This window comes from Elaeis guineensis, chromosome 3, assembly GCF_000442705.2.
Source record: "Elaeis guineensis isolate ETL-2024a chromosome 3, EG11, whole genome shotgun sequence".
Taxonomy (NCBI): Eukaryota; Viridiplantae; Streptophyta; class Magnoliopsida; order Arecales; family Arecaceae; genus Elaeis; species Elaeis guineensis.
The window spans coordinates 60,917,910-60,945,238 of record NC_025995.2 but is presented as its reverse complement, the minus strand read 5'-3'; the positions used below and the strand labels follow the sequence as shown (position 1 = coordinate 60,945,238).

At 40.0% G+C, this 27,329-nt stretch overlaps 2 protein-coding genes across 4 annotated transcripts in view; one reads left to right on the top strand and one right to left on the bottom strand.

Moving 5' to 3' along the window:
• Nucleotides 1-14,736: 14,736 nt before the first annotated feature.
• LOC105035615 (transcription factor TGA2.2) overlaps nt 14,737-27,329 on the bottom strand; it is a 110,366-nt gene continuing 97,773 nt past the window's right edge. For all 3 annotated transcript variants that reach the window (XM_073253790.1, XM_073253791.1, XM_073253792.1), the window contains exons 9-11: nt 16,112-16,383; nt 15,396-15,644; nt 14,737-15,033 (exon numbers count right to left, since the gene is read on the bottom strand). In XM_073253790.1, coding sequence (XP_073109891.1) covers nt 14,887-15,033; nt 15,396-15,644; nt 16,112-16,383 — 668 coding nt within the window. In that variant the 3' untranslated portion in view covers nt 14,737-14,886. The remainder of the gene's footprint in view (nt 15,034-15,395; nt 15,645-16,111; nt 16,384-27,329) is intronic.
• LOC140856011 (uncharacterized) lies at nt 23,065-23,763 on the top strand. The gene has a single exon (XM_073253193.1). It carries the CDS (start codon nt 23,065-23,067, stop codon nt 23,761-23,763), a length of 699 nt encoding a protein of 232 aa, XP_073109294.1.

The following is a 27,329-nucleotide window of genomic DNA, read 5'->3' as shown; positions in this document are numbered from 1 at the left end:
CCTTTTCATTCCATTTGCGAAATATACACCATGAAGCTCAGAAGGCCAAAAAGAAAAGCAAAATGACAAAAGCAAGACAAAACAACAAAAGAAAAAATGTACGCATGGAAAGACGGAAGGCCAAAAAGAGCCCTAGGGAAGCCCCCACCTTCCGACCTAGAGTTATCTGCTTCACCCCTTATCCAGGACTGCCTCAGATTTTCAACTTCTTCTTCTAGCTCTCTCTTTTTCAGCAGCGCATCCTGGAGCACCCGACGAAGTGCTGGCTTTCGTTCTCCATCTCTCGATGCCTCTTTCTCAGGACCTCAGATTCTGCCTCTGCGTCCGTGACGGCCTGCTGCTCGTATGCCAGCTGGATCTTCAATTGCTGCAGCTCAGCCATCCTTTCCCGAGGGTGACAGAAAGCCCTTCGACGGTTCCTCTTAGGGATTGAAGTTCATTGGAATCCCGAGAAGAAGCAAGCTGAGCCCTGTCAGCCAGCTGCCTCTGAAGATGGGCACTTCATCGGCCGCCACCCTGAGTCTCCCTTTATATTCATGCACCTGCCATGGCCAACGGCCGATGCACGTCGTAGCTCACCTCAGCATCCTGAAGCTGCTGCTGAAGGTCGAAGACCTTCTTCGACCACTCCCGATCCCATCGGCCCGAGCCAAGAGCCGGGATGAACTTCCTTCCAGCTAGCCAATCTCTCCTGCGCAGCTGACAGTTCCACCCTGAGAGAGCTGATCTTGGCAGCTTGAGCCCAAATTCGATCGCTGGCACTCTTCTTGTGTTCCTCAAGCTCCTTCATGAAGTCCGCCTTCCTCTGGCTATACTCCATGATTCCCTTCACGTGGAGATTCCGAAAGGGTGGCCTCCGAGGTGGCTTCAGAGTAACCCTCCCTTAACCTGCGAAGCTCGCCTTCCATCTTCTTCGACTTTTTATCGCATGAAGAACCTCCTTCTTCAGCCGCTGGATCGTGGACTTCAGCGGGATCCCCTGGGGCAGGGGAAGTGCCTTGGCAGGACACTGTCATCGAGAGACAGAAGCGTCAAGGCGCGTCTCATTGCAGAAAGAAAAATAAAAGGGGGAAGGGGGAGAAGAGAAGCCATCCACGATGAGAAATTCAACTTTATTGATTGAATGATTCTTGAAGACAAAAAGGAAAAAAAAATTGCAGTAAAAGAAAGATACAAGGTCGGAGGTCTCAGACCTCAGAAGTAGGAGTTGGAGAGCTCGGTGTTCCTGGAGGGGGGCTGCGGCAGCAGTAGCGGTAGGAGAAGGACCGGCCTCATCCTCAGACTCCTCGTCCAAGAAGCTGAGGTCGAGCTCGAGAAATTTCCTGGCCACCTTCTCCTGGCAGAGCTCGAACCCCTTGATGAATGCTTCTTGGCCGAACCTGACGTTCAGGTCCCTCATCTCTGCAGAGGCCTTGAACTCCTCCACTGCAAGAGCCCTGGCCTCCGAGACCAGGATCGAAATCAGCTCCGCCAAGTTGGCGACCTCGGCCTCCGCCTTCCTCACCGTCTCCTCCGAGGTCTGCCTCTCTTCCTCCCAGGCCTGCTTTTCTCTCTCCAGGGCCTCCTAAAGGGCAACTACTTTGGCTGCCTTTTCTTTGAGGCGAGCGACCTCAGCCCGGCGACGCTCCTCCACCTGGATGGCATCCCTCCTCGCCCAGTTCGTCATCTCGATATTGGCAAGGAGCTGGTGCCCAATCTGTAAGGGTGGCTAGGGGATCAAAATAAAGGTCGAATAGCCGGTTAAATGAAGATTTGTTTACCTCGAGAAAGGATCCTAGGGAGTCCCAAACCCGCTGCTCAGGATCGGTGCGGTCGATCCTCTCGATGACTTCAGGCAGAATGCAGCCGTCGATCAATCGCTTGATCAAGTCCCTGTCATTGAAGGGATTCTCCGACTCCTCTTCGGAATCGAGGGACTCGTCAGCGGTGACTCGACGGTTACTCATCCTGTGGGCCACCGACTTCCTTCTCCTCCCCCTCTCAACTACGAGCGCCTCCGTGGAGCGGACCCCCGAAACGGGAGCCCCAGTTGGCGGACTCCTTGAAGAGGCCTGGGGGGCCGTTGGTTCGGCATCCGAAGGAACGTCGATCACGGGGGCCGCCTGGACAGGCACGGCCAGGCTCGTCTCCTCCACCCTGGCCTTCTTTGCTGATTCGGAGATCGCAGCACCTTTTCTTTTGTGGACCTTGAGGCCCCTGGCGAGCATCCGTGCTGCTTCAGCGTCCATTCCTAAAAAAAAAAAAAAAAAATCAGAAATCAATAATGGGATGAAAAAGGAAGGAGTGGCACACACACAAAAAAAAAAAAAGAGAAAGAGGAAAGAAGAAAAGAGAAGAGAGAAGAAAAAGAAAGAAAAAGAAGAAGGACGGAAGAAAAGAAGAGAAAGGAAAAGATGGAGTACTCGCAGGATCCTGGGGGCTTAGGCCGATGTTGAACAAAAATTGCTCCCTCAGAAGGTTGGGAAGGGAAGGAGCGAAATAGTCAAGAAGCTTCCGGGCGGCCTGGAGGTCGTCCTTCCCCAGGCTGGGAGCCCGACGGACAGAGTCCCTCAGAGAGCCCCAAGGGGGCAGCCCCAGCCTCAAGATCGGGCAGTGGACGAAGAGGTATTTCTCCTTCCAGTTGTGGATTGAAGAGGGGGCACCTTTCAGCAACCCCTTCTTGCCAAACTAAGGAGAGAAATACCACCCGTCCTTCGCCGAAGGGTGATGCTTGAAGGTATAGAAATGCCTAAACAGAGAGAGGGACGGCTGGACCTCGACTACGTGGTAAAGGGAGAGAAACCCTATCAAAAACCTAAAAGAATTCGGGGCAACTGAAGCCAAAGAGATATCTAAGAACCAGAAGAGGGCGACGACAAAGGGCGGAAGCGGAAGCTGGAGTCCGGCACGGAACGCCTCCTGATACAGGCAAAAACGATCGGGTGGGGGAGTGCTAGCCCGGTCGGAGGGGCCAGGCAGCTCCAGGTCCCCGACTCCGGCTGCAAACAGACCTTGTCCGGACTCCTACAGGAGCCAGACTCCGCCCACAACTCCGACCGCAAGCAGACTCCACCCGGACTCCTACGGGAACCAGGCTCCGTCACCAACTTCAACTGCTGGTAAGCTTCGTCCGGACTCCTACGGGAGCCGGACTTCGCCCCTGACTTTAATTGCAGGAAGACTCTGCCCGGACCCCTACGGGAGCCGGGCCTCATCCCTGACTCCGGCTGCAGACAGACCTTGTCCGGACTCCTACGGGAGCCGGACTCCACCCACAACTCCGACTGCAAGCAGACTCCGCCCAGACTCCTACGGGAGCCGGGCTCCATCCCCAACCTCAACTGCTGGAAGGCTTCGCCCGGACTCCTACGGGAGTCGGACTCCGCCCTCGACTTTGACTGCTGGTAAACTCCGTCCGAACTCCTAAGGGAGCCGGACTTCGCCCCTGACTTTGAGTGCAGGTAGACCTCGCCCCGGCTCCTACGGGAGCCAGACCTCGTCTCCGACTCCGACTGCGGAAAGACTCCGTCCGGACTCTCATGGGAGCCGGACCTCATCCCCAACTTCGGCTGAAGGAAGACTTCGTCCGGACTCTTATGAAAGCCAGACTCCGGGCTCCTCTCAAACGGATAGCTAACCACCTCTCTCCGCCAGACACTCCAGCTGAACTTAAGCCGACAGGTCTGCACTCCCTGGCGTGATGCAGCAACGGCCACGATCCTGCCCCACTTCTTGCGATGGATTCTGCGCGGCCCCATCACTCCTTGGCAGGCCGCAGTAACAGCCACGACTCTGCTCCACTTCCTGTGACGGATTCTGCGCGGCTCCATTACTCCCTGGCAGATCGCTATGATGCCCACGATCCTGCTCCACTTCCTACGACGGATACCGCACGATTCTTCCATCCTCTGGCAAGTCACGACAACGGACGCCGCTCCGCTCTCCGTGACAGACTCCACATGGCGTGTCCCGGTGATAGCCACGATTCCACCCCACTACTCTTCGCAACAAACTCCCTCTGACTCTGGGCAGCCCACTGCCAGACGGTTACAGACATCGCTATCAGTCTGTTGCTCCCTCCGCTTATAAAAGGGGGACCCCAGATACATTATTCTCTAAGCTCTATTTTCTATCCCAAAACTTTGCTAAAATTTTCATTTGAGCACTCCATTCTTGTTAAGGCAGAGAACTGACTTGAGCATCGGAGGGTCTTGTCGGAGCAACCCCACCTCCGGTTTAGACTTCTTTTGCAGGTCCCGGTGGTGACCGTGACTCCCTCGACTCCAGCTTCTCCGGTGCGGGTGGATTTTTGCACCAACACCTATGAACCGAGCTCTAAAAGATCTGAACTCTAACTTGTCCGCCTGCTGCCTCTTGATATGAACCGAACAACCCCAAATTCTGAGATGACTCAAACTTGGCTTCTTACCATGCTATATCTCATACGGTGTGGTAGGAATGATTTTAGAGGGAACCCTACTCAATACATATATTGCTGTCATGAGATAATATCCCCAAAGAAATTCAGAGAGGTCCGCGAAGATCATCATGGAACGGACCATATCTAATAGGGTCCGATTTCTCCATTCTGAAATCCTGTTGAGTTGTGGCGTTCCAGGTGGAGTCCATTGAGAGACTATGCCATTATCCTTAAGATAGTCTAGGAACTCCCAACTAAGGTATTCGTCTCCTCGATCTGATCAAAAAATCTTAATGGGATTTCTTGTTTGTTTTTCTACTTCATGTCTGAATTCTTTGAACTTTTCAAAAGCTTTAGACTTGTGTTTCATTAGAAACACATACCCGTACCTAGACATATCATCGGTGAAGGTAATGAAGTAGACATAGTTGCCTCTAGCCGGTACATCAAATGGGCTACATACATCTGTATGTACTAGGGCAAGTAGGTCTGTGGCCCTTTTCCCATGTCCTGTAAATGGGAGCTTGATCATTTTGCCTTGAAGGCATGATTCACAAACTGGATATGACTCGAAAGTCAACAGACTCAATAGCCCAGATTTCTCCAATTTGTTAACCCTGTCTTCCGCTATATGACCTAGCCTTAGGTGCCACAGATACCTATCATTTAGACTATCTCTAGGCCTTTTAATTCTCATGGCATTCACATTTTGCTCGATATGAAATACAGATACATCAATATATTCATAAACAAAACATGTAAATAAATCCTAGGATTTCAGGATCTAGGGTCTTGTAGAAAAGTAAATTTTGATTTCTGATTAAGGATGAACGCGCAGCACCCCTACACGCCATAAGAACACCCCATTGAATGGAAGGAGAGGGTCTTAAATCCTACTTTGTTCTTATGACCAGACGGTCATGAGGAACACCTTAATCAGAAATATTAATTTAACTACAAAACTAGTTAGATCTAAGTTACATATCACATATATAATTTTAGATCTAACTTATACATGTTTTGCATACATCTCATGTATTAAAATCTGATCTAATTAGCATGCTTTCAGATCTGATACATCACATATAATATCTAAAAAATAAGATTTAAATTAAACTATTCAATATAAAATCTATTCTAGATAGTTACTAGAACAATTCTACAACTAATCTAGGCATGCAACAGATCAATCTTATGTATTAATTAAAATTTTATTTTTTATTTTTTGATCTGAGTATAACATTTATAATATCAAAAAAATAGAGAATAAATTAGATCTAATTTATATTTTAATCACATTAAAACATAAAACTATAAGATTATTCATATATCAAACTACTCCTAGTCTAGTCATGCATCTCATACATGTTAGATCTACTTAGATTTAATTTTAAATTTTTTTGATTGCAGATCCTATCACATCTAATGTGACATCTAAAATCTATTAATATTAGATAAATAAAAATAAAAATTAGATCTAAATTAGATCTGAAATAGAGCCATCAACCTGGCTCTGATACCAGTTGAAGGGAAAACCAATTTTTTCCTTGTAGGATCTTCCAGATCTAATGAGATCTGGGACAGAATATTTAAAAAAAAAATATTCTATGATATTTTAGATCTAAGATCTATTAATCTAACTCTTATTATCTAATATTAAATCTAAAATTAAATCTAAAAATATGAGGAATAGAGAAATACCTCTAGGATAACTAGATTATCCTGTAGATGATCGCAGCAATGCCCGAGGTTCTAAAATAGCCCACGCAGTCGTCTGGCCTCTACCGATATCCACTCAAGCAGGATTTGGATCATCTTCTCCTCACAAATCTTTACTCCAAAAATCAGATCTGGATCTGATCTAGAAGATCTTCAAAAGATCTTCTGAAGCTGGAGCAGCAGCTTCTCGATAAATCTCTGCAGCCTTCTAATCAGGAAGCCACCACGCCTTGGACAAGCACCAGATAAATGCCAAACCTCTTGGACATAAAGAGGGGAGGGAGAGGAGCAGAGGGGGCATAGACAAGTGGAGAGGATTCAGGCTTTTGCTGGTTATTGAGCAGAGACACTAAATCCTAGGCGCAGATAGGGTTTAAATAGACCCTGCTGCACCATGCAGTGCCACATCATTCGACCAGTCAAAAAATTTCAATTAATTCTGAAAAAATTCTGATTGATGGAGTGATATCATCTGATTATATCAGATAAGAATCTCCATAATTTTTCCTACTATTGGTGCCAACACTGGATAAGCACTGTGAGATTTGCGCCCCACAGTCCAAGTTAATCAAGGGATCGGAGTCCTCATCTCATGGGAATCTATCCTTATCCACTTGGGGTGCATGCCCAATCTAAATATGGCACCCAATTTGAGGCCCAATTTAGCAGGTGGATACTCCACAAAAACTCTCCAATGACCTCTTGCCAAGTGGCCTTCAATCCAAGGTCCATGGGTCAACGTTTGACCAATGTCCTAAAACGAAAATGGCAGGTGACAGAAATTAGCAGGTGTTGTCTTAAATTCATCTCATGAATTAAGATAAATCTTTTCTAAGCTGGATTGGCTCCAGTCAGACTATGAGAAATCTTCTCAAGATTCTTTGGGTGAGTCAAATCATATTTGGCTTAGTCGAGATAGAAAAGATTACACGAGGAGAAAGTTAGGCTCAATCGTGTACTAGCACGATTTTCTTGAATCTAATTGGATCTAATCCAAATCAATCGAACTGAGCTAGCTCAATTGATGACATCCATACCCTAACTCTTATTTGTGTGACCCAGTTAGATTCATTTCTGTATGGTAATGAGACATGTCGTGATCTCATCATCGACATCATCGAAACTCCTTTCGATAGACCAGAACTCTTCTGATTCAGATAATTAGAATGATCGATCATCAAGATCATTATAATTGCTCTCAAAATTCACCAGTGACACCTAACAGTATATGGTGGCAACCCATCAGAAATGAAGACGAACTTCTCGGTGCAGCTACCTATGTGATTGAGTTCTTCTATCATGAGTCCCGACTGAATTAGGGTTAAGGTGAACTCGTCAAACCCAACATCAATCATATGAATCAATCAATTGATCCGAGTCGATGTGAAACCTCAATGAAAAACTCTTTTCCATTATTTCACTCTGCCATGGCCATGGGCTTAAGGACTCGATCTTTCGATCATCATAGGACTACTCCTCTCATCTACCGAGGTTGATAGATCCCTTCTTGGTGTGATCTTGTTCCTACAATGAATATGCTATAGCCAACATATACCTCAGGATTTTGAATGGCTAGGAGATCGAATTATAGTGTAGTCAAACTATAACACACTCAAGGTGAACTGTCGATGTACCTCAGGTCAAAGAACTAGACACACAGCTGCAGCATCGAGCTGGTCATCGACGAGAAGGTAGATTTTCTTATGACTGCTCGAGGTGGTCACGCTCAGACTCTTGTTCTCAATGAATACCTGTACTCTTACTCCGATGTCTCTACACCGTAGACTCAAGACACATCTATCCTAAAGAAGCGATCGTACACCAACCTTCCGAATTGATCACCATCCTCGTGATGATCCTATGGTCAGGAGCTGTTTATGAGTTAGTTATGTAAATTCATGCCTTAAATTTTTAATTCTTAAAAATATGAATTAACATTCCTACTAACTCAAAGGATGTATCACAGACATAATGTACACAATGTGATAGTAGAATAACCCTTTTTATTCATTTATAGTCAAAATTATAAATTTGTCCTTACATTTATACATGAATGTGTTAGCCAATCTGGCATCTAGGGCACACATCTAACACTGCGGTCCCATCGATGACATGCACCTCACCTAACAGTTATTGATAATATGTACACTAATACGTAGGCAACTCTTTATCCAGATATTTCACTAAGCATGTTGCAGTTACTTGATCTTTAAGTCATGTGGGCTCACCTAACAGTTATTGTCCATACTTCTTAGTTAAGTCCGATCCACCATTCACAAGCAGATGCAAGGCCGTCATTGGATCCCTCACCTAACAGTTATTAGGCCTAACCCCATCTTTACCCTGGAGCAACTCTTTGCTAATAGAGTGGTTGCGTATTTCCGATGCAACTGAACCACTGTGACCAACCGAGAATAATCAACGTCGGTAACACGCCCGCACATCTACAATGGTGGAAGACCTATGGACTTAATATTTGTGGAGAGATTTGAGTTTAGGTCTCATCTAATCAGTCATCATATGACTGATCTAACTGGCATAGGCTAAACCAAACCACTAAGCAACCTAATTCAAGACTCAATCTTTCAAATTGGGAGAACGGTGGGGGTCCCTCCATTGCCTTCCTTAGACACCAATAAATTGATCAGGTCGGCTAACGGAACCAATTAAATAACACGTCTCATTAACCTACTTTAGACACCAATAGATCGATTGATCAGAATTGGTTAGCTCAAGCGAATCGGACTCAAACCAACGAGCCAAATTAGGTCTTTAAGTTAATCGATTCTACATATGAGACAATCAATTTGACCAACAATAATTGTATGATCATTAACTTAATTGATCTAACTCAATTCAACACTTGACTTAGTTTGACCAATTACTTAATTAAATTAGACCCATATGACTCAAATCAAAAATCTTAGATGTAATCCTGTTACATGACTTAATTTTTGATTTTTTTTCATGACCAAAACTCTCATGCACAAATACAAATTTCAAATTCTAAAATCATATTTTAGATCTAAATTTTTTGCATTCAATTAAGTTTTAAAACATAAAAATAATTTTCAAGTTTTAACATACAAACATATATCATACACCGTAGACTCAAGACACATCTATCCTAAAGAAGCGATCATACACCAACCTTCCGAATTGATCACCATCGAGGTGGTCACGCTCAGACTCTTGTTCTCAATGAATACCTGTACTCTTGCTCCGATGTCTCTACACCGTAGACTCAAGACACATCTATCCTAAAGAAGCGATCGTACACCAACCTTCCGAATTGATCACCATCCTCATGATGATCCTATGGTCAGGAGCTGTTTATGAGTTAGTTATGTAAATTCATGCCTTAAATTTTTAATTCTTAAAAATATGAATTAACATTCCTACTAACTCAAAGGATGTATCACAGACATAATGTACACAATGTGATAGTAGAATAACCCTTTTTATTCATTTATAGTCAAAATTATAAATTTGTCCTTACATTTATACATGAATGTGTTAGCCAATCTGGCATCTAGGGCACACATCTAACACTGCGGTCCCATCGATGACATGCACCTCACCTAACAGTTATTGATAATATGTACACTAATACGTAGGCAACTCTTTATCCAGATATTTCACTAAGCATGTTGCAGTTACTTGATCTTTAAGTCATGTGGGCTCACCTAACAGTTATTGTCCATACTTCTTAGTTAAGTCCGATCCACCATTCACAAGCAGATGCAAGGCCGTCATTGGATCCCTCACCTAACAGTTATTAGGCCTAACCCCATCTTTACCCTGGAGCAACTCTTTGCTAATAGAGTGGTTGCGTATTTCCGATGCAACTGAACCACTGTGACCAACCGAGAATAATCAACGTCGGTAACACGCCCGCACATCTACAATGGTGGAAGACCTATGGACTTAATATTTGTGGAGAGATTTGAGTTTAGGTCTCATCTAATCAGTCATCATATGACTGATCTAACTGGCATAGGCTAAACCAAACCACTAAGCAACCTAATTCAAGACTCAATCTTTCAAATTGGGAGAACGGTGGGGGTCCCTCCATTGCCTTCCTTAGACACCAATAAATTGATCAGGTCGGCTAACGGAACCAATTAAATAACCACGTCTCATTAACCTACTTTAGACACCAATAGATCGATTGATCAGAATTGGTTAGCTCAAGCGAATCGGACTCAAACCAACGAGCCAAATTAGGTCTTTAAGTTAATCGATTCTACATATGAGACAATCAATTTGACCAACAATAATTGTATGATCATTAACTTAATTGATCTAACTCAATTCAACACTTGACTTAGTTTGACCAATTACTTAATTAAATTAGACCCATATGACTCAAATCAAAAATCTTAGATGTAATCCTGTTACATGACTTAATTTTTGATTTTTTTTCATGACCAAAACTCTCATGCACAAATACAAATTTCAAATTCTAAAATCATATTTTAGATCTAAATTTTTTGCATTCAATTAAGTTTTAAAACATAAAAATAATTTTCAAGTTTTAACATACAAACATATATCATATATATGCATGTATAATTAGATCTAAACAAAATTTCAGATCTAAGCATGATATCATATATCTCATATACTAGTTATGAATAAAATTAAAAATAAATTTATGATCTAAATATGTAATCATACATCATATATATGAATCAAAATTCAGATCATAAAAAATTTTAGATTTCATGCATGCATCTATATTTCACATGAACATTAACTAGAAGTCTTTCTAGATCAAAATTCAGATTTATACATACAACAACATATCAACTATATGTTCTAAAACTAAATCTAAAATTAAATTTTAGATTTGCAGATCCATCCATGCATCTTATGTATCAAGAAAAAAATTGATTTTGAAACTTTTTCAAAAATATGTATATCAAAATTCAGCATATGAAAATCTGTGGCTGTGATACCACTATTGAAATTCGGGTTTGGTGCATGCATATGTGTTTTCAAACTTTTATTTTCTAAATACCACAGTGGAGAATAAGATTAAAATACTTTTAATCTGAATTTTGCATGCATAAAAATATAAAACCATATGGATCTATTTCATATGCTGAAATTGATATATGCTGAAATTCAGATTGTGATCAAATCACATACCTATTTTGCAATCTCTTTCTTCAAAATTGGATCTGGAAGAAATGAGGCTCTCTGTTAGCCACAAAGTGTCCAGCCTCTACGAGTATCTACTCAGGATCAGCCTGGAACAGCCCTCTATAATCTGAATTTGATTTTTCAAAATTTAGCCTGCTGAATCTGAACGAAGTCTGGACACGATCAACACTTGATCTTTCTCTTTGATCTTCTTCTCCTCCTTTTCTTTAGAGTTTCTCCTTGCTATGTGTTGCTACCAGATGCTAGAAACCAACAAGAAAAAAGCACCCAAACTCTTTTGGGCATGGAACTCCTTGGGATGTGCGTCCCAAGGAAGGGATGTATAGAACACCCAAGAGAAGAGAATGGTAGAGGAAGAGAGGGCATGGGGAGAGCCTTTGGGTGTGAGGGGCTGTTGGTTTTAATGCTCTAGGGACCTTAAAGGAGGTCCCTTTAAATAGGAATAAGGATTGAATCTTATTCAATCATATAATACAAGTCTTACTTGCATTAAGATTCCTATTAACTTAAGTTATCCAATTTATATTAGGAAGCCCATTAGGCGCCAACTATTGGAGCCTTTGCACCCATAATTAGACACTCTTTTGCACCCAAGACACATCCCATATGAAAACCAAGGGCCCTCTAATTAGTGGACACACCCAAATTGATCAAATCAAAGTGGTACCCCATAATAACTATCAAGGAGATTCGTAGGGGTCTTGCACCCTTAATTTATATGATCCATAACCTTAGACACCCAATAATTGGAGTCTCATGAATTTTATTCATGTAAGTTATTAGCAGGTAATTAAGCTAGAATTAACTTATCAAATAAATAATCCTAACGGAAAGAGGAATTGGTTCCAACCATGTGCTAGCAAGGTTACCATGGACCGAATGGATTTCTCTAAACCTAATTGATACTTCATAAGCTCAATTACTTATTCTAGGTCTAATCCCTTTGTTATGTGTCCTCATAGGTTCAATTCTATCTGATAGTGAGACATACAATGATCCCTTTGTTATGTGTCCTCATAGGTTCAATTCTATCTGATAGTGAGACATACAATGATCTCTATCATCGTATCATTGAAACTCTTTTCAATGAGTCGGAATAATTCCACTCTAACTCAACAAGGATTGTCAATCCAGAACAACCCTAGTGAGCTCTCACAATCCATCAGTGACACCTAGTAGTATGTAGTGGCAATCCAGTAGAACTTAAATAAACCTCTAGGTGTAGTTAACGTATGATTCAGTCTCTCTATCGTGAGTCCCGACTATATGGCAGATCATGGATAAATCATCAAACCTAAATATCAGTCATATGATAGATTGATTAACTCAAGTCCAGTTGTGACTTCAATGAAAATTCTTTTCTATCAATCACACTGCTGTGGCACAGACTCTTGGACTTAACCTCTCAAATTTCATAGGACTACTCTCTATCAAGATCAATAGATCCTATCTTGATGCGCACCCCACTCCTACAGTGGATCAACTATCGTCAATATCTACTACAAGGGCTCATTGAGACCTATGTTTATGTGTCAATCAAACTTCAGCAGTCCCACTGCGAGTAGCAGTACCATCTCAAGTCAAAGGACCAGTCACATAATTACAGCATCGAGACAATCACTGACGATTGAATAAAAATCCAAGTGATCTCTCGTATGATCACGCTCAGTGCTAGTTGTTTTCTAACAACCATCCGTACTTATCGCTCTGTGTCTCTACATAGTATATTAGAAATCCATCTATCTCGAAAGAAGTAATTTGTGTGCCAGTCTATCTGGATCTATCATCGTTCTCATGATGATCCTATGACCGGAAGCATTTAGAAATTAAATACATGTGTCTCATTCTCAACACTTTGAAAATATGTATCGAAGCTAATTCGATAGATGATTCAAAGACACATCACACTTGAATGAAAAAAAAATTACTTCTTTTATTGATCATATCAATATATTAAATATAAAATTATCCTAAATATATTACAATGTATCAGTTATATTGACTTCTAAATCATAGCGGCCCCATAAAGGATTTTGGAAGAATACCAAATTTTTTAGGGGGTTTGAAGAGGTTCGATTGCAATGCACCTCAAGGGAAGCCAATTTTTCGTAGATTGTGCAGCACACGTTGGGCAGCAACGGTGGGGATTAATCATGAAGCAATCAGAATACCTAGATGCTGCACACCGGTTACGAGCCATTGTCGTGTCTTGTGCTTACTCGGAGCACCTTTCTTATATTGTCTATGGTAGACTATATTACCAAGGAAAAAGGAATTAAAAAAACAGAGAGTTCAAAATTGTTGGAAGAGGCCGTGGACTAATAGAATGGATAAAACTAAAGTGGTATGCAAACTTAAGATGCCAATTTTAAGCTTTGATATTAGAAATGGATGCACAAGTTTTTGCTCTTCCACGGATTATCACACACGGAATTTTCAGATCTCCCTATACAATATAAAAAAGTTACTGTATCATTTAACAAACAAATTTATGCACAGTCATAACCTTATTTGGTTTCGGAGTAAATGTATCTCTTTGCCTAGTTTTATAGATCTTGAATGGATTCCAACTGTCCTTTCCATGAGAAGTCACGTAGAGACGTATGACTTATTGGATTGACAACTAAGATATTGAAAAATATGTTTGGGACGTTTGAGATCCTCTTTTGGTTAATGATGAAATTCTTGAATTAATTTGTCTCCATTGGATGGTTTGAACTTCCAATATCTGCTAATACTAGGTGTTGCTTATGTAGCCAATCCTGAAAACGAACATATATATTTCCTTCTAACCACCTCAATCATGTTCCCTCAGTTGATTTGAGTAAAAACAAATACATATTTATCCAACATCCCCGCATCTCTTGTTTTCATTCAACATAACCAAGGCATTTAAAATGGCACCAATATTTGCCTAGAAACAAAAGGCAATATTTCAGGCACCCAAAATCATCTGATGTTGGTTTCCGGTTATCTACTTCAATCACCACCAAGGCCTAGTTTTCCAAGACAAGGACCTTCAAAATTGTCCCCCAGCCCCCAGTTGATGTATTTTTTGGTTTCCGCTCATCCTACTTAAAACCTCCACATGAAAACCCTTTTCTAGCGGGATCATTGCCAACTGATAATAAACATAACCTAACAATCGGAATCTCTACCTTGTCCAAAGACTACTACATCCAATCTGATGAATTTTCCCTATGACCAATGTCAATGTTGAACATTACAGTCTATGCTGAGTCTGACAAAGCAGTGATTACATTTGCTTCTGAGAGTACCTTCTCTAGTTTTAAATGGCACTATTGTTTGCTTCAGATGGCTTAGAAGACATTAGTCAAACTACCCCTGACCTTGCACATGCATGCAGCACTTTTAACAAAGATAACCAAGCATTACAAGCATGATATCTCAAATGCATCTATATAAATCATTAATTATAATTACACCATAAGGCATGAAGAATAAAGCAATGGAGCACATCCATCCTTCTTCTAAAGAGGCCCTTCCTAAGTTTACTCGCACCATCAAAATTACTCCACTGCAACGTCCATCGCTTGCATCTTAATCATATATTATCCCCTTTACAATTATTATTACCACTAATCCCTAGGGCGAGCCAGCCATAAAGAGCTAAGTGCCCGGAGGCGAGAGAAGTAGTCACTGATGGCCAGCAGTGCACGGGCTGCTTGACGAGTTGTTAATATGCGATGCATTTGATGCAAGGTCTGCTGCCGCAAAAGATCAGCCTACGAAAAGAAGCATAATGTCATAAAAATAGGGTTATGTCAGAAGACATGGAAGAAATCATGAGGGAAAATGCTAATTAAATAGTTAAGAGGGAAAAGAAAAGACCAACATCCTATTGCATGCGTATACACATGTAAAGATTTTTGGCAAGCTCAAAATAAATATCATCCGAATTTTGAAAAGTAGTCTTGCTAATATCTTTTATAGCTAGAGGACATCAATCACAGATATTAGGAGAAAACAAGAACGTAGAACATTTACAAAAATCTGTAGAACTTTTCATTGAAAGTTAACAACCCTTACCTAAATTTAGATAAAAAAATAAATTAGGATATAAGAAAGGACATGTTGCTTGCCATACCTGCCGAAGGAAGCTCTCTAGTGTTCCTAGCTTGCCCATGGCAATCGCCATCTGGCCCATGTAATTTGCAACATTATCAGAACCAGCAGATGGGCCAAGAGAAGCTGAAGCAAGGGTATCCGAAAGAGATTGCTGCAAGGCTTCCATTCCCTGAGACAATGCGTCCTCAGCCTGTTGGGATGACTGCTGAAGGTTACATAAACCCATCAACTGCTGATCTGTCAAAGGTTCAAGATGGCTTGCCAGTATCTGAAAATTTTTCAGAATAATCAACTTCATAGAACATCAATTTCTAGGATACAAAATTCTAGTTGCTGTTTAACAAAACCCAAGAATTTTTTTTTTCTTTTTTTTTTGGTTTTCATGTACCCTTATAAATATAGCTGATTGCATATTTACCCTCCATTATTTGCATATACACACCTCAAATCATCTTGTCTTTGCATAAATAACTCTCCATTTGTATAATGATAAATAACCATTTAAAGTATAAAATAACTTTATTATCCCTTTATATTGATACTGTTGAAAAATTTATATAAAACATAGCTCTTTTCAACACAAATTGAATGTTAAATTTTTAGGGGTGTTAAAGTGGAAGGATAATAGTGTTAGACAACGCAAAGCAAATAGTGATTCTCAGACAATAAAAATGCAATAAGCTATATTTGCAATGGTATATATGCAGAAAGCCTAAAATAAATTCTAACAATTACCTTTAAAAGTTCAGATGATCTGAATCCCCCCAACCACATGAAACACCTCTCTGTAGGGGTCGTCCACATGCCTGAAAGCATGTGGAAGACATCAGACTTTGTACCAATGGTTTTGAGCCTAAAAACTTCATCATGATGTGCGATCACATTATCAACATGAAGCCGCAGCTCATCATCACCCACATGAGCATTTAATGCTGACCTCAGTTCATTAATCTGACGTTGATGTTCATCAAGCCACCGGGCATACTCCATATCAAATGCCAAGGCCCCTAAAGTTGCAGAGAGAGGTAAGAGATGGCAAGGCAATGAAAAGCCACAAAAACATCTGGAATGAAAATGCTTGTAAAGGTCATCAACAACAAGCTCATGCATACTGTAATTGTGATAAGTTTTACAGCAAAAGATATAAATGCTACAATGTGAGATGGCAGAAATGATGGAAGAGATTTGATTCCATCTGTTAATGCCACATGTGAAGGAGAGAACGTTATGTGTGAACTATCTAGAAAACAGCAGAATTGCATATGTTCAGATTTACTAGTCAATTATGATGATAATATCATTATATGGAACAAAACAAGCATACAAACCAAAAGAGCAGCTTAAAACAAAAACAAAAACAAAAGAAAACAGATATCTTTGGCTATGTTGGAAAAAAAGCAAATATTCATAGTTTCTATGAAAGAGAACCTGCAGCTCTTATAGTTAGAAATGAGTACCTGAAGGATCTCGATAGTGTCAAAAGTTACAAAGAATACTATGTCAAAAGGAAGACCAGTAGGTACTAAAAAAAGATCAGATGAATAAACTCTAGACTACCCACCTCTTGCTTTTGCAACTTTGTCTGTCAACAAGTACATAGTCTAGTACCTCAGAATTATGCATTCTGATGGAAATGGTAAAGGGAATTATGCAACTCTTTCAGCAGAGATAGTATATGTGACATGAAAAAGACAGAAGATGAGTGCATGATTATTTTTTTGCTAGGCATTACCTGATATGGAAAGTTGGTCAAAATGATGATCATTGGGGAGTATCTTTCAAGACCGCCCGGTTAATCAATTGTAAAGAAGATTTGAAAAGCGACTATGTTTCAACCAGGGTGACTACATGACACTGATGGCCAGTTGATCACAACATACATCTAAAGTTTCTGGTCAGACTAAAACTAGTGGCATACATAAGCCATCCCAAACAAAGGATGTTCTTCGAGCTTCTCTAGGATGCCAAGCCAATAGAAAGGGACTGAACTGACAAACGATTCCAGGGAAACTACAGCAAATGATACAGGTTTGGGATTACAATGTTGGACAAAGGGTCATTTTTGTACCTGACCTTCCTCACAATAGAGTAAAATTTGGAAAATTAGTACAGAAACTGGTGAATTAAATGGTGCCTTTTCCTTATTTCCCTTCAATCTACTAAGAGATTAGAGTGGACTTCAAACACCTTATTTAGTTGGACCAACCGCTTACACAACGAGAGCTATGGTTAAATGCTTGTAGTAGACCGTTGACAATTGGGATTCCAAAGAACTCTTTTTTTATCTGTTCCCTCTTCTTCCCTTATCTTGTTTTCTATTTTTAGTCTCCACAATTGGATTTGAAAATATAGATCTAAAACCAGGCTGACCATCATCTTTTCTATAATTTGTTTCCTTTTAGTTGTGCTTTCTTTATCACCTTTTCTTCAAGTTATAATCGGTTTCTAGAAACAGATATATATGGGACTGGAAATGGGCCGAGGTGGGGCAGGCCACACCCTAACCCAAGCCCAGCCCAAATTTTTTTTGGACTTCAAGCTGGGCTTAAGCCTGAAATTTTTTTTGGAAAATCCATGCCCAAGCCTAGGCTTGGGCCCAAACCAAACCCAATTAGACCAACCCCAAAAATAAGAAGGTACATGGTCCATCAAAATGAATCAAGACCTTTCCAAGTAAGGGCAACATAAGCACCGGCCAAACCTACGGCATCTACCACCACAGACCCCACCTTCAAAAACTGGCTGGCCCAGCTCCAACTCAAGTACCTGAGTGGTACTGGGATGAAGATGGGGCAATGGTAAACGGCAGATGGTAGTCAGAGATTGGCAACCAGCGAATGGCAACCAACAGTCAGCTGACTGGAGAGTGGGGAGATTGGAGAGAGATCATGGCACCTCAGATTCTCAATGGAACCATAATCGGTACACGACTACCAACCAGTGAATAGTGATAATGGACAAGCATTTGGGAACACCGATGATTGGTGACCGACAAATGGTGATGGGGACAGCAAGATTGGACTTTGGATTAGCCAACCGATGGAGCGGAGAAATTGAGAAGTGGAGAACCGAGAATCCTAGGCCCCAAGCCAACGAACGAATGCTTTGATTTGGAATTCTATCGGGCCTCTTCGAGAGAAGAAGAGCCAAGTTGCCCATTTAGCAATTTCTAGTGAATTTGGTCCAGCTCAATCAAACTAAATCTGACTGAGCCTAACTGCTTAATTGCTAAATCTGATTGAGCCTAGTGCTCAAGCTCAGGCCTAAATTCAGGCTTAGGCTCGTGCCTTGCCAATTACATACCCACCCCCACAAAAAAAGGGCTCTATATCTGAAGTCCAAACCCGGCCTGATATTATTCAGGCCAAGCCCGTAGTTGGCCCATCCCGATGGGCTTCGAGCTGACTCGAGCCCATTTCCAACCCTACATATGTACAACTCTTAACATATTGTAAACCAAACTATAGTCTTTAAATTCTCGATTTTGGTACCTTAACATTGGATAATCCATCATTTCCCTTGGCCAAGAATCCAAGAAATATGAATCTTTACCCTATTTTTCAGAAGTTTCTCAACCAATGGTCTGTATTATAAATTTGGGACAGCAAACCAGAAAATTTTGATTTCCCAGATTATCCTTACCAAATTCTAGTCCTTATAAAATGCTGAAAACCACTTCTTGTATCTAATTCTGGTTCATTGAGACTGTAATTCATTTCACTATAGTAACTCCAATGAACCTGTCCCACGGAGGGGGAGAGAGTGTGTGCGAGAGGAGTATAATTCCATCAAATCTAAGTTTGACATTGAGTAAAGTAGTGTTGATAATGTGTCCTAGCCAATTTAGGGTTGTCAATGGAAGAATATTTAAGTTACACTCTTTAATTTTGACATAGCAATATATACCTTCCAACATCAAAAATTATAAAATTTGTCTTGTTAGTTTTCAAAATGAAAGTCGAGCATTTACACTTGGCAATAGACACTATACTTGTGTTCCAAGATTTGTGAATTTTGCAAGAGTTTGAAATCTTAGCAATAAAATCAATGAAATTGTAGTCTTATTTAGAGGGTGCACGTGAGCCAAGCCAAGCCAAGTATCAAAGCAGCTCAAGCTTCGCTTTGGTAAGTTTGCTGGGAACATGCTTGAGCTTTGCTCGGGCTCAAGCTGTGGTTAACAATAAAGATTTGAAACTAAATATGTTACCCTAAAAAGCCAAGCCAAGGTACCATACTCAGCTCGGACTCAAGCATGTGCTCAGATAGTTAAATGTGGTTCCTTGAAGAAAGAACTGAAACTAATAAGAAATATATTTATAATTGCAGTCAGAATAGATGATAAATATTTAAGAAATATGTGTGTGATAAATGAAAGATAGCCTTTGCTACACTCAAGTGGAATGGGTTTATAACTCTAAAATCAAGAATAGGCATCCAAATTGAAAATTTACACCATTAATCATGATTCATGTGACTAAAAATACCTAGAAAACAAGATCATGTCTTTGAAGTTCTTTAATGCATGCATCATGTGGATGAAAACTGAATCTTTAAAATGATATAAGACTATGTCTTACTATAGTCAAAATATTAAAATCTATTGATTTTCAATTTACACATGTTTTAGCATATGTTGATCATGACCAATAAGGTGATTCTCAATTTAAATGCTTTAAGATGTATTTTAACACACTAGCACATGATACCATGCAAACACAAACTTTGATATTCCGGCATTTGAAAGCAACTCTACTCAAAATCTCAAAAGCTGCTGAGTTAAAATCCCATTCCAAGGATTCTTAGAGTCGAGAAGTGTAGTACCCAACCCAGTTTTGCTAGACCAAAAAAAAAAAAAAACATGTGCTAGCGAAGAACCTAATCTGACCACAATTAGACCTCCCAAAGGAGTTCTTTCCTTCTTCAACCAAGACTCCCTTTTCGAATGAAAGAGAGAGTCTTTTTCTTGATTCCAAGCTCCCATTTGGCCACTAAAAGAGGGCTTCACCTCTCCTTTGAAGCCGACCAACCAAGCTTCTTCCACATACTACCTCTTATCCTTCCTTCTCTAGAAATCTGGAGTCAACATGTTCGCCAAAATCAACATCAAAGCAATGTTGGATGAAGGTAATGGTCCAATAAAAGATTTCTTTCAATGATTATCAATTTGACCTTATCAAAGAGGAGCCTGATCCATGGTCGTCGGACAGTATGCCAGCACCCACCTTGATTAGATCCGGATATCATTAGATTCGATTATCTATGATTTTTATTGAACCATTTATACAATAGTTTGATCATGATTTGATTAAATTACCTTGATAATGTTGGATGTATGATCTGAAAATTTAATTGTTAGCTGACACATTGTATTAATTCTAGGACATTTTTGTACTTGATTTAAGAAATTAATAAAATAGATAATTATTTTCATTCTAGAGTAATGTGTTCTAGAATCATCCAAGAAGTTCATGGTCAATGACCCATATTCTCAAGAATTGAAAATTTGAGACATGTGTCAATATGGATTAACTCCTGAATTGCTCCAAGAAGAGAAGTAATTGGCATGCGGTATTTTGTGAAAGCATTTCTTCCTTGCCGCAAGAAACATCTCAATGCCTCCCTTCCCTTCCTTCTTGATCCCAACACCCCCCACTTCTCTGATCTGATATGATAGAGAGAGAGATTAGAGAGAGAGGAAGAGAAAAAGAAAAAAATTTCTTCATCTCTTCATGGTGTCCTATTTAGATCTCATCAGATTGGTGCGAAAGGTTCGTACTGCAGCCCTGTTCTTCGAAATCTAAAAGAAGTCCAAATCCAACTCAAAGAGCGAGGCCTGCAAGGTGCTAGCACTCTGATAGCCTCGGTGCTTCGATCAGACCATCTCCATGTGGATACCAGCAGAGACCGAATGCTTATGCGGTCCGACAGAAACCCCGGACATCCATTGGATCTGATCCGAGTAAAAAAAAAAAGGATAGCGATTAAGGTAATCATTCTTTCTTTTCTGTTTTAATTTTCAGATCTGAAATATTTGTTTCATGGCATGCTAAATGATCCCTAGGTGATCGTAGGATTAGATCCGAGTATGAATAAAATTAAAATTATTTTAATTTTATCTTTCTGCTATATATTTTTTTAAGAAAAAAATCTGCATGCTTATCACCTAGAACACCAATAGTGGTATCAGAGCCACATATTTTTTAACATGTATAAAATAAATTCAGATCTGATTTTTCTTTAGATCTGAAAGTTAGTTTCAGATTTAGATTAATTTATTCTGATTTAAATAAGATTTGAAATCAGATTTCATGTATATGATACATAGATCTGCATTTTACATGCATATGTGATATGTTAGTATGGAATTAAAAACCTAATAGCCTAATCAGGGTTCGCCGTACCGGGCCGAACCGCCCGATACGGGGCGTACCGAGCCGGACCGGTGCTCAAACGGTCCGGTTCGGACCTTTTTTTCGAGAAACAGCCCGAACCGGTACCGAACCAGTGGTTCGGTCCGGTTTGCTTCCATACCGTCCAAAACCGGACGGTATGGTCCAGTTTGGTCCGGTTCGGTGTGAACCGAACCGTACCGACACCCCATGTGCCAAAAGTGACGAGGGGGGAGGGAGGGGGGGTCGGAGATCACATGCATAAAAAGCCTTACCTACTTTGGAGTTCTCTGAGATGTCTCAGAGAACTCCCGAGGGTCCGAAGGTCTCAACGAAACCGTTGAGACCTCCGAAAAATTAGAAAAAAAAAATTTTCGTCAAATTGCAGGAGTGGTTCGAGAGGCTGATCTTTGACCGGAGGTAAGATAATGTGTTATTTTCTTAGTAAATATTTTTTTTTTTAATTTTTGTTGTTAAAAATAGGATAAGAATGAGAAAGAATGAAAATAAGATAAAATCATGCCAAAATCTTATGATTTTGGGATGATTTAATTATATGTGATAGATCTTTGAAAGATCTACATAATGACACCAAAATTATTAATTTTTATTAATTATATATTTTTTAAATATTTTTAAATATTTATTTATTTAAAAATTAAAAAAATTAAATTTTACAAAAAAAATCAGAGTTTGAGAATCATGTTTAGAATGATTCAAACTAATTAAATCTAATTTCTAATTTTTTTTCAAATATTTGAAATTAAAAAAATATTTTTTTAATTAATTAAATTTAAAATTTTAATTATAAAATAAAAAATATATAAAAATATTGTTATATTTTAGTTAATTTAAAAATATTATTTGAAGCATATAACATATTTATTTAAAATTTATAAGTTTTAAAATAATTATTAAAATTATTTTAAAATTATATATAATTATTTTAATTATCGTTAAACTATCGTTGTTTGTTATACTTGCATATATTTATAAGAAAAAAATTTAGAGCATGACGTTCGTTCACTTTAATTAATCAGTTATTTTATAGTATATATTTATTTATATAAAAATTATTAAAAAAATAAAAAATAAAAAATCAGCGTTAGTTTTGAAATTGAAAATAATGTTTAGAATGATTCAAAACAATTGAAATATTTGAATCTAACTTGAGATTTTTTTGAAATTTTTTTTGTAAATATTTAAATAGTAAAAAATATTATCAAATAAAAAATATATGTAATTAGTGTTATATTACAGGTAATTCGAAATAATTAGTATTTTGTTATATCTGCAGAAATGAGTAAGAAGAAACATCAAGAGCGTGACATCGGTTGGGATCATGGCGAGATGCTCTCGGTTCGGCATCATTGGAGATGCAAATGGTGCAACATAGAGTTCAAGGGAGGAGGAGTGACTAGGTTGAAGCAGCATCTAGCTGGTGGTTATCCTGATGTGTCGATGTGTCAAAAATATCCGCAACAGGTCCGACAATTGATGAAAAAGTACTTTGCTGATTCGAAAGCAGCGAAGGAAAGGGCAAAGCAGAAAAAGATCGAAGTAGACCGTCGAGCTGCAGAGCCACCTTCTTATCACTCTAGAGAGTCAGATGAGGCTTCTGCTCCAGATGATGAGGCACAGATTGAGGCTGCCATTCATGCGAGCTTGACGGATCAGTACCAACAGGAGGAGATGGCCCGGTACAGAGACCGATTCGGACCATCATGCTACGAATCAGGATCTGGATCAGCGACTGGTAGGGGAGAATTCGAGTTCAAGAGGACTATCTCAGTCAGAGAGCCTGGTGGTAGAGGGAGTAGACGTAGCATGTCTTCTTTGTTGGGAGCTTTTGGCAGTAGGAGGTCCTCCAGAGATATTCCAGCAGGAGCCAGCATTCAGGATTTGGATCCACATGCTTTGTCCAGCAAAGATTCAAAGCAGCAAAGAATTGACAGTATGCTGAAAAAAGATAAGAAGAAGGATGTGGTGAGCTATTAGATCATGATTTCATTTCAGCCATATTCCAGCAAATGCAGCAGTCAATCCTTACTACCGATCTACTATTTCAGCCATAGAGGCTGCCGGCTAGGGTGTAGATCCTCCAGGACCTAGGGACATCTATGGTCAGCTTTTTGACAGCAATAAGAAGGATCTGCAGAGATGGATTGCTTCTTACAAAAATAAATGGCCTACATACGGTTTGACAGTGATGTGTGATAGTTGGACAGGTCCTACTAGGAGGAGCATCATTAATTTTTTAACATACTGTGATAGAAAAATATTTTTTTACAAATCAATCGATGCTTCAGATAAGATGCACGATGCCACATATATCCTTGGTCTGATGGAGGAGATGATTGATTCAGTGGGTGAGCAGCATGTCGTGCAGGTCATCACAGATAACGGATCACAATATAAGACTGTCGGAGAGTTGCTGATGGAGCAGCGACCGTAGATATACTGGACCCCATGTGCTGCACATTGCATTGATCTTATATTGATGGATATCGAAAAGATTCGCAGGGTGCAGCAGGTAGTGGAGATTGCCCAAACCATTATTAGATTCATCTACAACCATACATGGGTTCTTTCATTGATGCGGACGTATACTGGAGGGGAGATCTTACGACCGGATATCACACGGTTTGCTACCAACTACAAAGCACTTGATAGTCTTCTTCAGAAGAAAACAGCCCTACGTCAGATATTTGTCAGTGCCGAGTGGTAGGAGAGCAGATATGCGAGGGCCGGCACTGATGGAAGTCATATGGAGAACTTGGTGACGAGTCAGTCATTTTGGCAGCAGACTGAGAAGATAGTGAAGGCTATCAAGCCTTTATATGAGGTGCTTTGCGCCGAGGACAGCGAGAGATACCCCCAGATGGGCTTCCTATATTACATGATGGAGAGGACAAAGAAACAGATCAGTGAGAATGATCCCAAACATGCTCAAAAATTTATTAACATTATTGAGCGCCGTTGGGACTATCAGATGGGCAGAGATTTGTATCTAGCTAGTAAGTTTGGATTCAAGAATGTTTTAAAATATTTTTTCGAAGCATGAAAATAAAATTGTGTTTAATCAGTCTTGAAATTTATCTGCAGCTTATTACTTGAATCCGAGATTTCAGTATACTATTCCGGGGATAGATATGGATAGCGAGCTTCTTGCTGCTCTTCGCAATGTCATATATAAGATGGTGTCCGATCCAGAAATCACGTTGTTGTGTCTGCAAGAGGTATGCTAGTTTAAAACAGATGTAATTATTCAACTGAATTCGATCTGATATATTTATAAATAATAAATATATTTTATTTCAGACGAAACAGTTTAAAGAGGGATCAGACAGTTTTGGAATCCCATCAGCAGTCGTAAGTAAAAAGCAGATGAATCCAGGTAAATTACATATCAATAATGAGCAATGTAGATTGATATGTAATTTTGCTTAATAATATCATCAAATTTGATATATAATTTTATTTTTGTAGCTGAATGGTGGATTCATTTTAGAACGTCAGCAGAAAATTTGAGACATATGGTTGTCCGTATTCTTTCTCAGACGATCTCTGCTAGTGGCTGTGAGCGTAATTGGTCCACTTTTGCCTTTATCCACAGCAAACAGAGAAATCGTCTGGCACAAAAATGCCTCGACGATCTTGTATATGTTCACTACAATCTGAGGTTGAGGCTAAAATGTTTCAGAAGGAAGTTCAGTTGAAGTACACTGATCCGATGCTGGATGATTATGCCGACGAGGATGACGATCCGATCATCGAATGGCTTGCAGGTCAGCAGCAGGAGCCAGAGCTTGATGAGCCAGGATCCCCTCCACAACCAGCCAGTGTGGTGGCAAGGGAGATCAGAGTGGATCCAGGGCAATGGGCAGAAAAAAATATTCCACATAGGGTTCCAGCTGATCAGCCACAGTCTGAGAGGACACAAGGGACTCATTCATCACATGACTACTATCCGATACATCTTCCCAGAGATTCGAGTGAAAGATGTATAGAAGTTCCTCCCGACAGCCAGCAAGAAGGCATTCATCCTCCCAATCACAGGAAACTCAGTCACAGAGGGGCACAAGGGAGGGAAAGGAAAAGACAGTTGCACGTGCACCACTCTCGAGAGTACAGGAGCGATCTGGTTCAGATACGGACACCAGAAAGAGTGATGATGATACTGGTAGTAGTAGCCATGGATCTGATGATCAGGGAGGAACTGGAGGACAGGAGACCACCGTTTATGAGACAGCCACGGTGATATTCGATTCACCGGTGAGTCTCAGTTTACGCATGTCACACAGGATAGGGATCATGGTGGACGAGTAGGTAGAGATCGTGGGGAGCCGATTTCATATAGACGACGGGCTCCTAGAGGTCGTCCAGCACATGATGCAGCTGCGGACGATCTTGCATGTGGAGTAGGATCCATGGATGTATCTGGATCATCCTCGCATTATGGATCCTATTATCCACAGCCACCTTATGATCCATATGCATATGGTGCATCCGAGGCATCATCTTCTAGTGGTTACTACCCTATGCAGTTTGGAGCAACTCCAGAATCAGATTTTGTTACTGGCATATTTGAATGCACTCCTCCACAACCGTACCATCATCTCGAGGATACTTCTCAGAGTCAGAATTTTAGCGAGGCCTGAGATGTCTTACAATCCAGAGAGGATGCCTTATGGGATGATGAATATTCGAGGTACGATGCAGCTTGACTAGAGGGTTGGACTGATGTCCCTTCAAACTATGTTGATGATCCAGATATCTACGAGCGTCACAAACACTCGACAAGAAATTAAATGCAGAGTACATCTTAAGGTTCGTATATCAGTTATTTGGCTTTGTACTTAAATATTTAGATACATTTTAATGCGTATTTTATATATTTTTCCTTTAATTTCAAGATGACATAGTTGAAATATAATGTAAAAAAATATATGTTTGAAATTTTAAATCAAGAATCTTTGTACCGCAACCTAACTCCAAATTGAACCCAAATATGTCAATAATATGCAATATAATGCCATATTGAGATTGTATTTATCAATTATTAACTTTAAAAATCAAAAAAAAATTAAAAATCGAAAAAAATTGTGTACCGGTACTGGCCGGTATGCCGGGGCGTACCGTGTGTCAGTACGGTACGATACCGATATCGTACCGTACCGATCCGATACCGGCATGCTGACCGGTACCGATACAGCGAACACAGCCTAATACTCTTCGAAAATCATGGTAAAGGCCATCCTATCATAGGAGACTATGGTGGAAGGGATGCCTACATGAATCAAGAGGAAGAACCACGAAAAATTTATCGATTTTGAAAACCATTTCCAAAACAAGTTAACCCTAAATTGTTAGATCTAAAATTAAGATGCTAAACGATCTTGAAAAGGTGTTTTCAATTAGTTTTAATCTTCTTTTTAGATCTGATTTACATGTATATGATATGTGCTTAGTTAGTTTTAGATTTGAATTTTCATATATGCGATATATGATAGTTAATTCTAGATCTAAAATAAATATATATGTAATATATGACATTAAGTTTA

What these genes read in the sequence shown, in the direction of transcription:
- LOC140856011 (XM_073253193.1), top strand. Translation starts at nt 23,065, where the DNA reads ATGAGTAAGAAGAAACATCAAGAGCGTGACATCGGTTGGGATCATGGC.